Genomic DNA, 14,224 nt, shown 5'->3' with positions numbered 1-14,224 from the left:
CCCCCCCCCCCCCCCGAGTCTCATTACAGGCCTGTTTATATTAGTTCCTGAAACACTGAGACAAAGTTTTCACCAACAGTCAATAAATACTTAAAACTGAAGCATGTTTACTTCTCTTCAGTTGTTTTCAGCCGTCAGAGGAAATTAAATGATATTTCACCTATCAGAGTTCTTTTACCTGCCTCTTTCTCAAATCAGCCTAAATACACTAACTAGTGAAATACACAACTGGGATAATACACAAAGATTCAGGATTCCACTTTAGGATCCTTTGCAGGACGCAGTTTGTGAAAGTATGCTCTTCAGAAAACCTGAAATCCATATTCAAATGATTGTGTTTTTGGGGCGTTGCAATGGTTTTGCACTGATGTATGTGGAAAGTTCAAATTTGCTGACTACAATCTGCTCTGACCTTTCAGAGTGCAATGGCTGAATGGTACTGCAATCAAACTAATAAGTTGTGTTTCTGAATGAAACTGTAGAATAACAAAAAATCATCATATTGAGACTAAACTAGAGATATTTGTTGGGTGAAGTATCAAGCTTTAGATTCAGTTACAAGTCTGAGACTAACCACAGTCTGAGTCTGTGTCGTGGTCCAACTACTGACAACAACATTCACATGGTAACCTGATAAACAGAAGATTTCAGGGGAGATTATAAAACTTACAAGTAGTTAGACTCTAACATTAATGTTTTGGAAATTGCTATTTACCCATAAGTTAGCTCCACGAGAATCCTGTGTAGAACAAAGCAGAACGTTCAGAGCAGGAACCGTTTCTCTTTCCATTGTGATGCAAATGTTCATGTTGCACGGAGGCAGTTCCTGTTTAGTTCACTCACATGTTTCAAAATTCATCAGCACAAAGTTCCTCCAAAACAACAAAGTGGTAAAAACCAGTGGTAAACTGGGCTAAAAGCAAAAAAAGCTAACATCTGTCTGTCAATTGCGCAACATTTCAACCTGCAACATCTTCACCAGGCACACATCTACGGTGGCTGACCAGGGGCGAATGAGCTGCAAAAAACGATGCAGATTCAAAAACACATGAAAATACACAACATAAACAACAACCGGAACATGCTGCAGGAAGCCAAAACAAAGACATTAACAGCGAACATGCTGCAAATACAGAAACGCTGCAACAACAAAAACACACAAACCCCCAAAACAGATGCAACAGAAAAAATGTTCAGACAACGCAACGGAAATGCTGCAGGCCTCTAGGGGGAGCGCTAAGTGGAAACCCTTGATCATAAGCTCGAGCTTCAACCCGAGATACTCAGTGAAACCAGAACCGACAGAGAGAGCGGTGTTCTCGAGAGTCAGTTGCTGAGACAGAGACAGGTCTTGAATAAAGTTAATTTTTTTCCTGATCCGTCTGAAAAATGCAGTTTTGATGTCAGACTGTTCTGTGGCTTTAGAAAAATGGATTCAATATTTATTTCGGTGAGTGTGGGGGCGAAAGAATCTGTCATAATCTGTGAGCACGTTCGCTTACACACAGGTACGGGAAATAATTGAAAGTGAACCGTCTCTTTTCTCAGCTGTCTCTGGTCTGGCCTCTCAGGTTGAAGCCCAAGCTGATGATCAAGGTGTTCCACTGAGCGCTTCCCCTAGAGGCCTGCAGCTAATCTGCTCTGCTGTCTGAACATGCAGCGCTTTTTTCTGTTGCATTTGTTTTGGGGGTTTCTGTATTTGCAGCGTGTTTGCTGTTAATGTCTTTGTTTTTTCATTTGCAGCACGCTCCCTTTGTTGTTTTTTGTTCGGTATTTTATGTGTTTTTGAATCTGCATCGTTTATGAATTTGCAGCTTGTTTCTCCTATTGGAAGTGTCGGCCACCGCACACATCACAAAACATGTTTACCCGATGAAGACGTTGCAGGTCAAAAATGAAAACTCGGAAAGTTCAGTGTGCGGACTACCTCTCCTTTTCCTTTGATGCTGTTTTTTTCTGCACCTGTGTTCTGGGCTTGCCTCAGCACACTCCTCCTGTTTTTACCTTCCCTTGAAGTGTTTTAATTCTCTTAAAATGACTCTGAACTGGTTTTTATGCCTCTGATTCTTTTAATTGTTCTATCTGTTCTCATTGAAATGTATTGATTTTAATGGATTTCAGCCATTGTTAAGCACTTTGTAAGTACGTTTTTTAAAAGTGCTCTATAAATAAAGAATATTATTATTATTATTATTATTATTATTCACCTTTTTTGCTTTAAACTGTAAATGACGATGATGCATGAGTTTAACTCTGGTAAGCAATGCATCACTACTATACTACTATATACTGCTATAATTGCCATTATGTTCACTGTAATCACTCAGTGATGAACCAACAGTGAAGTTTGTGGCTTGCTTCCATTATTTATCCTGCAGTGTATTTTCCATTGGTCTAGATCACTGTATTTGTGTCAGTGACTGATGACCTCCTGTTCGCGTGACATTTCTTGAGTGTTGATGAAGACCAAGCTGATGTTCGGCTGGTGATACCCTCTATTATAATTATGGTTAACAAAAAACAATGACGAAACAATCCTAGTATTCAAAGCCTGATGTATCTTATTCCTCTGTGCCATGGAGCTTCACTGTTGACCAAAAACTGTTGCACTGGGTGACATGTTGCTTGATTACCATGAACACACACACTGTTATTTATTTTGACTCATTCCCCACATACACTATCCTGCTGCCGGAGTTACTCACCACAGCACCAAATGTTTGTTAATCCACTGCTGAAAATAGTCCCCAGTAAATGGTTTTCTGCTGTTTGAGAAACATTTAATAAAAACTACAGCTGCTTCAGGTTATTATTACTGCGCTGTTTAAAAAAAACAAAAGAAACTTTACATTAGTTTCTATTCGACCTGTTTTTCAGCCGGAGCAGTAGGAACAGATGGGCTGGTGGGTGAGTGTCACAGTCAGGGCAGGGGAAAGTAACGAGAGACATTTGTTTTCTTCATGGCATTTGTTTGCAGTAAGTAAAAGGCAGAATGATGTCGGCCTTATTTTCTAAACAATTGACTGCTTTGTGAGCGTAGATTCTGTCATCAAAATTCAGGCGAAAGGAGGCTGCGTTTCTCAGCCAGTCTTTGGAACGGTAGCGCCTGTCACCCTGTTATAACAACGCAGATCTTGAGATGCACGCTTTAAAGGTGTAATGGCGTGAAGCACATCTATTCCAGTGTCCTGGCTGATTTAAGACATTTTACTGGCATCGTCAACCAGGACAGGTGCCTGTCAACACGGACAGCTTCTCCAAGAGAAAAATGCCGTCTTGCCGTGTTGCAGTAGCCCACAGATCAACGTATTAATGACGTTTTAATCAACACTATGGATATTTTTATAGAAAGCTATAATAATACTTTTTCATGCACGGCACCCATTGAATGAAGAAACCCCCAAATGAGTTTAACTCTTTTTTGAGCATCGAATAAAGAACAAGAACAGTTTGATATGAATATTTATTTAAAGACTTCAATTCTTACAGAAATAGTTGTTTGAAATCAATCTTTTGTGGCTTCCATTTTTCCAATTGGAACAGTAAAACCTGTGCTGTCTTGTAATATCACTAACCCCAAGAACTGAATATATGTATCAATGGACAACTTTCATTTTCAATTGGTCTTTTAGTGTAATTACAAGTATCATGCAAAAGCCATGAATCACTCTTTTGAGATTCAAAATGAGGGTTGATGAAAAAATAACAACTGGGTTAATGATATGGGTTTTGATAAAAAAATATGACTGTAAACATGGCTGTAAGAGGCTGGACGACGTTGTTCTCAGCTGAAAGATTCTGTCTCTTTGCTGAGAGCGAGACAGCCCAGTTTCTTTCTGTTCAGATCATCCTCCCTCTTATTCACATCACTTCAACCACTGGGTCTGAGACAACAATGCTGAGATGAGTCTGACAGAGGAGTGGCTGTGCATCGATGCACCAAAAAAAAAAAACCCCCAAAGAAAAACAAAACAGAATCAGTCTTCAAAAGAAACATCTGAAGGCATTGCACAATTCCAAGATTGATCAGTGAGATTTTTAAGGCAAAAAAGTTTTCTAAAATACTCTGAAATAACTCGCAAAGATGTCATATTACAATTTTTTTTAAAAGCCACTGGTGCATCTCTGTTAGAAAAGACCTAGACATGCACACTCAATGCATGCTATTAAAAAACATTGGGATAAAACAGGAGATTCATCACGAGCATTCAATTAAACCACTTTGTTAATATTATAAGGTACAGTAAACAACTTCCATGTTATACGTGTGAAGATTACATGGGCGTTCATATGGCCTGGCATGCTGACATGGCGCCGCCTTGGCAGAGTGACATGGGTGCAACGATGAGTGGTGGGAGGCAGCGAGGTGTAAGCCGACGTCATTAAAGCTTGTTTGTCCAGCAGTAGCGCAGGGTTTTTTTTTTGTTGTTTTTTCTTTTCCCCTTGTCTCCTATACAATAAATGCTTATGATTGTTACTCCTACACTGACTCAGCCTCAGAGGAACAGTGATTTCACACATCACAGCCACATGTGACAAACCCAATGGTATATGTGAATCCTTCCACCTCCACTGGGTTTCTATACAAACAGCTTCTTCTTCCTGAGGGCAATTCCATGCACGCCAAAGATGAGATGCTTTCAGACCTACTGTGTATTCCACAGTGTAATATGATAGTCATGTAGTAAGATGTAGCTTTGCAGTCATCCGGAAAGACTTTCTCAACCCCTCATAGTGTGTCTTGATATTAAGACAGGGTTGTTGGCTGAAATATTTGTAACTGTTTAAAATGATTTAAAATAGCATCTGTCATCACATGTTGAAGCTGTGAGCCTGTGGCTATTGTAACAGCGATACTGGGCATTCAAAGATTTTGGACGGTGGTGTCTTTTTGTCCTGCCTTTCGATAGCAAAGAATATAAGCAAAAGTGTAGAAAAGTTGTAAATGGTGGGTTTATCGGCGCTGCGATCATTAGCAAGTCCAACTAACTAGTTTACAACCTACAGTTGTAAGGCTATTTGTAAGGTTTCTCTGCTGCCACATGAGGTTTCTTGCTGGGCGCAGGTGGCGGTGATGACAAGCGATTCAGCCATCGATGCGTTTACAAGACAACAGGTTATAATAAACCATCTGAGCAGCGCTATGTCTTCAGGGAAGGTTGGAGGCTACAGAGAGTCGCTATCGAAAGTGAGGAGACGGGCCGGCGCTAGCTGGTTAGCATGCTAACTTCAGTAGAAGGCAAGACGTGATAGAGACAAGAGTTAACTCTGGCGTTGCTTTCCACCTCTGCTGACAGCTGTTGGTGAGTGAATGGATGAAGTTTGATGCTGAACTCACAATGTTTCTTCTGGACTGGTAAGTAAACAACTGCTAATGCTAATGTTAGCTATGTAAGGATAGCAAAACTTACAAATAGCTCCTTCATTACTTCCATGACGAAGGAGAGCATTATTAACAAACAATAGTTTATGGAGTTACAAGAAGAAAAGAAAAGAAAACAGACCATGTCTGTAATCTGGCCCAGGTATATTATGATTGTCTATCACTATGTGTTTTTTGATGAACATCTAGATCCAATTGCCAATAAAAATTTTCAAAAGATTCTCTATGATCAAACAAATTACAAATTTAGACACCTTGGCAGAGGGGTCTTTCCTTTCCCTACATGTATATTATCCAAGTTTCAAGTGCGTCCAAACAGCTTGGCATCTGGGACATAAAATGTGGTCACAGGACACAAAACGTTGAGAAACCCTGATTTTACTGATGTGAATATAAATACCAAGTCACTTTATCTCTGAAACCACTGTTTCTCTGAGAAAACAAGCAAGAAAACCCTTAATCTTCACTCAACCCTCACCTTGTTATGTAAGTGTCATGCATGTTTCATATACAAATACATGTACTGGATGTACAGTATATACGAGAGTGTGGGTGTGAGATGAAGTTGACATCTTGTTGTGATAAATAAATGAAAGGCCCTGCCTTGTGTTTCAGGAGGAGAGTCACAGAGTCCTGGCAGTTTGCTGCAAGTCAGCTCTCCAGAAAACAGATTACAGTTTATACAGAATATATATTTACACAAACATATAAAAAGACTGTTCCTGCCTGATCTGGTCTGATTTGGTTCAGTCTGGTGTTGCTCCAGTCTGACACCAGACTTGAGACCAGTGCTACATTGTGCAATTCGTCATCCCCGCCATGACACAACAATACAGAAGAGTACAAAATCTATCAGACCCACGTTGAGGGACCCTATTCAGTCAAATTGAATAACCAGCTTTTCTGGGATGAGTCTCAGCCAACAAAGACATGCTACACTTAACAATATGTCGAATTTGGCAGACAAATGTTGCTACTGAGTCAACTTGATCACCAGGTCTACCTTTAAACATCTTGCACACATGAAAGATACATTGTTATCTGACCATTCACTCATAAAAAAATACAGGCCTGTCGTTCATGATTTAAATATGAATAACTTATGTATAAACATGAATAAGGCCTGTTAGTCATGATTTAAATATGATTACAGGCCTCAGTATAAAATGTAATACTAACATCAGCAGTAAAGAAGCAGCATTACACATACAGTATACTGACCATTACTCAAAAAAGGCAAAATTTTGTACAGCATATAAATGTCTAAGAAAATGTTTCACAAGCAGTTTTTAAGTAGACATTTGAATTAAGCAAGTATCTGATGATTCTGAGGCGTGCGTTTAGAAAAATGTTGTAAACTGTCTTTAACATCGATTCCTTGACTGAATAGGGCCCGAAAAAAGTTCTGATGAGCGCTACGGTTTGTATTACACAGATACAGAGTAAAATGTACAAACACTGTTCCTCACACACTGACATGAGTTGAAATGGGGTAGTGGTAATGGCTGTAGCCTGATAGGAAATGAATTGTGCTTTGCTTTAAGTCACATTAAACTTTTTCATGTACACATTGCTGGGCAAAACTGCAGGGTTGCATTTGAGTTTCACCCTGTAACGCGGCTAAAAGTGACAGTGCAGTTACCTGTTTTGGATTTGGGTGTTTTCCTATTTTTAAAGGAAAACTCCACTGGAAACTGAAAACTGAGGCTTTAAAGATCGAACCCTCAGAAGAAAAGCTCTGAAAACTGTGTAGCTTGCTCCTCTGCAGAGGGCAGCAGCTGTGGTCAGCTTGGATCCAGACCAGTTACAACAATTTTAATTCAAATGTAATAAGTTTTGAAGCTTTGTGTTCAGGTAGGACCTCATTGCAGTGACAAGTTGTTTGCGAATGTTGGTTTTCAGTGCCATTAAATTTAGTCATGCCACAAGCCAAATTAACAACCAGCTGCTTTGAATAAAACATGCACGTGTTCCATTTTATGATTTCTTTGGGACGTCCCTGTTTTTAATCCCACTATGAGACAAAGTTTCAATTCTTGCTCGCAAGCGTTCTGTCTTCTGCTGCTTCACTGATCTTGCTGCTGTTTTCGCACTTTAACTCAGCAGAAACAGCTGAGACACAGACCCTCACGCGCTGTCTCCAAGCACTTGTTTTAATAAACCTTGTTCATAAATGAGGATACAAGGATATTTTTCCATTTTAATATTGCATGATTGATAACTGCTTCATCACCCACTTACAAAACTCTGTTGAGCTGTCAATGAGCACAACACTTAGAGAATTTGAATTGAATTGCAACAAAAAGAGCCAATGTGGAAACAGGGAGATTTCCACTGGAGTCTATTGTAACTGTTGTGAATGAAGAACAGCTGCTGCCATCCTCGTTCTAAGCTACTGAACTACAAAGAATTCAGAGCCACCTTCCAAACCCTCAGGTGCTGCGTGTTTGATACTGACAACACAGGTTTTCTGTAGAGTTTTCCCTTAAGGAGATGATAAGCTACATGCTACTAAACCTTTCTGATTTTTACAGGCATCAACTTTTAGTTACAATGTTTGACAACATGAAACTAAAACCTGTCCTCACAGTCATTAATATGATCCATATGGGTGGTTGTTAAAAGAAAAGCATGTGTCCATCTGTGTGTTGGTGAACTGATTTCTGTGCATTTATTAACAGTGTGTTGCCACCACAAAGGTGTGAGTCCCCTGATCTGATAGCAACCAAAGTGCTGTAATTCTCAGCCCACAGTTTGGCAAATATTTAGTGTAACTTTAGTGAGAAAGGTAAAAATGTGAACTCCACAGACTTATCAAAAATCACTGACACACCAACACTTTGTTATTTAATCAACATTTTTTTTTTTTTTGGCAATACTAAACAAAGTGAGAGGTAGAGAGACGTAAAACAAAAGAAAAATGCTTCTAAAGCACAATGTTATTCCATGAAAAGAGACTTTAAAATGTAACACACAGTCAGGTTCGGTAGTGAGATGTGTGTTTTTGACACCTGGGCTTGGAGATCCACATTTCCAGAGCCCATGGACGAAACTGTACCTGTTAATGTTATCTGACAAAAGAGTAAGGCTGGTTCAAGTCCCTGCTGCATTTGATTTAACCAGACTCCCAGGAAGCACAGCTTCCTTTTGAGTCAAGGCAGGTGGACGGAGCAGAAGGTAGGAGCGTGGGAAGATTTCAGGCGGATGATGGGTTTGTTCTTAATGAAACATGGCAGTGGTGGCGGCGGTGAAGTGGTGGTGGGGGGGGTTTGTGTAGGAGGGACAAAGCCCTGAGTGCAGGACAACAGTGCATGCTTCTCTTAAACTAGCACATGCTCCATTTATTTAAAAAAAACACACTCTGTAATGAAGAATGTGGCACCAAGGCCTAAATGTTTTTGTACAAATCCACAACCTCCAGTTTCTGCAGCTGAAAAATAGGAATCTGAAAGGTTTTCACATTAGTCGGTATAAATTCCCTTCTGAAAAAATTTCTCCCCTCCAGTCCTCAAGTTTGTAAACATGTATATATCAGAGAAAGACATGATTTTGTGAACGACAGAGGAAGTGGAAATAGAAATCACAAACAGAAACATGAACAGTGTTTCGAAAAAGGGCCTCCACAGTTTGGAACCCTTTCAGCTGCGACTGGTCAGTTTCTGTCCTGTTCACTCTTTCTGGTGCAGTTAGGTGATCTCTGACCCCCCATCACAACCCATCAAAAGCCCCACCTTTGTCCAGTAAGGGAAAAGTCCCTTCTTCTAAAAAGCGGAAGCTTCCCACTCGGGCTTATCCGCGTCACCGATCACGGCCAAACGTTCCCGTAAGTGCAACATGAGAGAGCAGGCGAGGTTTGCCATGAGCTCAAAGCCTCCAGTGAAGAGCAGGAAGAATAAGAGGCAGAGAAGAAGAGAGTAAAGGCCAGAAGGGTTGGCTGGCCGGCGTTGGAGCGAGGGCCTCTGCCTTTAAATTCGGCTTACCCGTCTGGCGAGAAGGGGGTGGATGGCTGGTGGTGGGCAGGGGGTGTAAGGAGGTGGCAAGGGCCCAGGTTTGATGCCTCTGGTCCTCATGAAGGACAGGAACTGGTCGGGGATTTCAGCAAGCACTTCTTTAGCCAGACGAGCCATGCTGAGGATGTGGTTTCCTCGCCGGTCGATGTAGTCTCTGAAAGGAACAAACTGAGGAGAGGAAAGGAAACAAGGTTAGGAGGAGAGCAGACGAGAGGAAACAAGAAGAAGAGAGGAAAGAAGAAGAGGAGCGGAAACAAGGGGAAAGGAGATGAAACAAGGAAAGGTGAGAAGAGGAAACAATGAGAAAAGAGGAAACGGATAGAAGAGTGGATGAAACAAGGAGAAGTAAGAAAACGAGGAGAAGAGGTGAGAGAAAACAAAAAGACAAGGAAAGAAAAGGAAACAAGGAGAGAAGTAGAGTGGAAGAGAGGAAACAAGGTGAGAAGAGCAGAGGAGAGTAGAGGAAACAGGAGTAGAGAAGCAGAAGAGAGGAAACGAGAGGAGAGGGAACAAGGAAAGGAAAGGAAAAAAGAGGAAACAAGGAGGGAAAAACGGATTAAAGAAGATAAAGTTAAAAATAAAATATAGAACAGAATGAAAAGGACAGAAAAAGGTGGATATAGCTCAGAGAAGCGATGCAGCAGGAAGGAGACAGAAAAATGGCAGAGTGAGAACAAGAGCACAGCAGAGGGTCAAGCACCATGACCTTTTCCCATTAATCATAAATCCTACATTTCTCCTGAGACATTCTGCTGAGTGAAAAGCCTCACAGCCACTCAGCCATGTCTTTGGGAATATTCTGTACCTGAACAATGTCCCTCTCTGCGTATCGTCCTTGGGATGAGATCCTCTCCTCGTCTCCGTCCAGCTCGATCATTTCTGAGGAGGGAAGCACATCCGTCAAGAGACTCGGACTGCCGTGTCAAAACTATGGCGAGCAAACACGACACGCAGTTTGTGCGTTTTAATCTGCTGCAGCCATTAGCATGCCACTGGGTTACATTGCTTTGGAGTGTTGACAATGCCAAACGTGGCAGGAGTACACAGAATCTGTGTCCCTGAATGTGAAGCCATCGGGCTCTGAGTTGCACACAGGGGAAAACAGGGGAAACATGCTAGAATATGTGAGCAGAGCCAGTGATGTGCACCATAGGGACATCATGCAACCATGCACACTGACTTCACAGCCGTGATAATTGTTTAATCCTGTTGACTTTGCGGGCAAATTGCTCATCACGAGTGAGCTTGTTTTTACGGAGGACGGTTCTGTGAATGGTAAACATGAGTGTTAACGACACAGTAGAGAGGTGGGGGATGTGGCCCTCGTCCATTTAAAAAAAAAAAAGAAAAGAAAAGAAATCCACTTAACCTCGGATTCAGAGGAGATGGGGAAGAAAAATTAAGGGGAGGGAGAATGGAGGACAGAAGAAAAGGAGGTCTGCACAAGGAAGGGCTGAACCAGGGCTGGGAGGCGAGATAGGAAGTAGAAAGAAGGCGAAGGATTACTGCATGCAAACACACACACACACACACACACACACACACACACACACACACATACACACACACATACACACAGACGCACGCACGCACGCACATGCTCTTCACCCTGCTTACCATCAAATTCTGCTGGTCCAACCCCAACTATTATAATTGACATGGGCAGAGATGCGGCCTGTAAAGGGTGGAAAGAGACAGAGCGGCGCATCAAAGGTGGAGAAGAAGCAACGTTCATTCTTTTCAAAATTTGCTATCTTAAACGCTGCAGGCTGTCAGTGAAATACCCCCGCAAATTACTAACTGTAAGTTAACACTCCATAGAGAGCAATCTCAATAGAAAAATTCTCTGCTATTGTTAAGACAGACGGGCTCGTCCACTTCCATCTGCCCTCTGCAGCCCGTCTCATAAAGCCTCTCGTCCAGCCCGTTCTGGAGGTTCTAATTTCATGCATCTACAACTTTGTCTAAATCTCCCAAAGCTTGACAGTTTAAAAATGACTCCCATTTACATCTTCGTCTGCCCTAAGCTGCAGCTGAACTGCTGCCCTGCATTGCAATATTCTTTATTAAATCTTAGCCGAGTGGGACAACAAAGTACAGTTCGAGTGATGAATGATGAATGAAGGTTTTTCAGTGTTTCATAACTTTAGATGGATGCCCAAACGGCCTGGAATATGAGGGGCAGGGATCCTCCGTGGGCTAGTAAATAATTACTCTCAAATCTTACTTTACAATAACATTACATCACATGGAGGCGCAGGAAGGGAAGGGGAGGGGAGGGGAGGGAAGGGGAGGGTGGTGAGGTGAGGCGATGCAGAGCAGCGAGTGCAGGCGACTGAGGCTCCAAATATGTGAGCTCACCCAAAATCCTTACACACATGAACTCTGATCACTCTAATTACAAAGCAGAGTTATTAGAGCTGAACATAGCAGGATTGGGGGACGCATGGGGAGGTGGAGTGGCCGACCAGGCCGTACCCTCTCTTCCCTTACTCTCCTCATTAGTGAAGATGAGAGAAAAAAGAGAAAGACAGCAGAGGGACTGCTTTTCATATTCTCTCTTTCATTATAGTTTGTTTGTGAGTTTATTAGGATCTCCATTAAAGGCTTAATCATTGCTGGGCCTCCAGGGTCCTCGCATGTTTTACAGCCTATTAACTGAATGAATACAAGCATATAATCCATGGACTGCTGCTGTCCATAATACTGTAAATTCCACTGTACATTTACTGGTTCGGATGTTTTTGAAAAGGCTTTGGCAACATAAAGTCTTCCTTCTTAAACATAAAGCTCAAACAATAAATAATGTGGTATGGTACTGTACATTGACTATAGACTCCTTGGTCTGCGCCATGTCTGTGATCACGCCGTCGGAGATGATGAGGAGGATGAAGTACTGTGATCCGTCTGTCACCGCTGACGCATACCTGGCACAGGAAGAGACAGGAGGTCAGAGGACAAATGAGCAGAAATAAAACACAGACACGGAGGTGGGAAGCCTGCACTTCTCCAACACAGACACACATTTGATTTTAACATATTATCAGTATTAAAAGACATCGTTTAGTTTTTTTCTATTCAGCTGAAAACTTACTGTTTCTAAGGAGACGCCACTGGCCAGTCTGTCATAGCGACAACTTTGTGAGACTTTTCATGTTTTGAACAGTTAGCCCTGGTTAGAAAATGAAATCTCTCGACATCTGCTGCAACAGTTTTGACCCTTCCCCCATCTGTCTCACTGAAGTCCACCAACTTTATGGAAGTACGACATTAACTCGCTGAAGTGGTGGGCTTTAATGTACCTCTGTCTCAAATCCCATTCATCGCTTCAGCAATTTCCCTATTACATAATATCACGTTAGGCTATTTCCCCCCAGAGATCAATACAATTCTTATTTTATTGAAGACAAATGGTCCAGTTACAGTGTGTGCGTCATTCCTCGTCCAAAATAACGTACGTTATGTAAAATGTAAATGTAAAATTAGCATTTTTATAGTTCTTGGCTGTGCAAATTATTCTGAAAGATCTTTGGTATTTAAAGCACAAAGTAAATAGTGATGTGACAGCATTTCACTGTCTTAAATCACAGTGTTGTTTTCATTGAAGATGTATTTCAAAACTGTCTACTCTCACCCAATATCTATTAAAAGATGTTTTTTAAACCTTTATTTTACCAGGACTTCTCCTGAGATACATTATGCTGCTTACAAGAGAGAAGATTACCATGGAAACACAAACAATTTAATATCATACAGAGCATACAAAAGCACAATAAATCTCATGAAGGATATCTTGATACAGTGTGCAGGTATTACACGAGGAAGGAGGAAGAAATGTATTATTGGTAGTAGTATATTTTGTGCTTTAAAAAGACACCTTGGATTTCTTTTTTTAGCTTTAAACTCAGAGCAGTTTATGTTAAATAAACCAGGGTCAAATGTTTGAAGTGATGTCGCAGGACAATGTCATTTGCAACGACAGTCAGACAATTAGAAACCTGACGTGACTTGGTGTCACTTTTTATCTTTTAGCAACGTCTTCCTGGGTTTCAGTCAGGTGCTCCACAGACATTAGTGAGCGTTGTACAATGCAGCTATTCTCAGGCTGAGTGGGCGGACGGCACTAGCAGGGAGAGATGGGATTTGAAAGCCAATGATGAAAGGTGGGAAAAGGGCTTGTTACAGTCGGTCTTTAGGATCATGAGACAAGGTCTGGCAATAGAGGAAGTCAGAAAACGCTGCACTACAGAACAGCTCCTAAACTTTTATCAGTGGTTACCCAATGTCAATTGGGTAAGTGCTGCTGACAGTTTCTGGAAGTAGCTACTGGAAGTGTATATTATTTGTTTTAAATATTTAAACAGTGGGAGAGCAGCTTCTTGCATTTATAATGTGTTGCCCTAATAAAAAATTAACTGCACTTGAGGGCCCATATGTCTCACGTTAATCAGGTTTAGCTCTTTTGAATACTAGAGTACAGATTTTCTACTTGTGTCCATAAGGGATTCATTGACTTTATTTGAGGAATGGTGGGAGGTGTGACATTAACTGGTATTCACAGCAATGTTTCTTCAACTGTGCATGGTGATTTTCTGTTTCTTTGATTTCCTTAGTGCTTTCTAACACACCTCTATCCATCAGTCATCACACAGACTGGTCATCTTCCATAAGTAAGTGTTGATTCTTGTTAGATGACATTTAGAGATATTAGCACTTAAGTTTCCTCCCTTTGTCTCACAGATTACTGTACTGCAGTCCACAAACACACACACACACACACACACGCACACACACACACACACACACACACACACACACACAGCTGGAATTT

General features: G+C 41.3%; 1 protein-coding gene across 1 annotated transcript in view; it reads right to left on the bottom strand.

The window, feature by feature from the left end:
- Positions 1 to 3,449: 3,449 nt before the first annotated feature.
- The window catches only part of LOC111647747 (copine-8-like), a 64,887-nt gene continuing 54,112 nt past the window's right edge, over positions 3,450 to 14,224 (bottom strand). The window contains exons 17-20 of the mRNA XM_023397401.2: positions 12,218 to 12,320; positions 11,011 to 11,068; positions 10,199 to 10,272; positions 3,450 to 9,561 (exon numbers count right to left, since the gene is read on the bottom strand). Coding sequence (XP_023253169.2) covers positions 9,349 to 9,561; positions 10,199 to 10,272; positions 11,011 to 11,068; positions 12,218 to 12,320 — 448 coding nt within the window. The 3' untranslated portion in view covers positions 3,450 to 9,348. The remainder of the gene's footprint in view (positions 9,562 to 10,198; positions 10,273 to 11,010; positions 11,069 to 12,217; positions 12,321 to 14,224) is intronic.

This window comes from Seriola lalandi, unplaced genomic scaffold (genome assembly GCF_002814215.2).
Source record: "Seriola lalandi dorsalis isolate HSWRI2012SDOR001 ecotype SW California unplaced genomic scaffold, Sedor1 jcf7180002055008, whole genome shotgun sequence".
NCBI lineage: Eukaryota > Metazoa > Chordata > Actinopteri > Carangiformes > Carangidae > Seriola > Seriola lalandi.
Note: the sequence above shows the minus strand (reverse complement) of the source record. Positions and strands in the feature narration are given on the sequence as shown.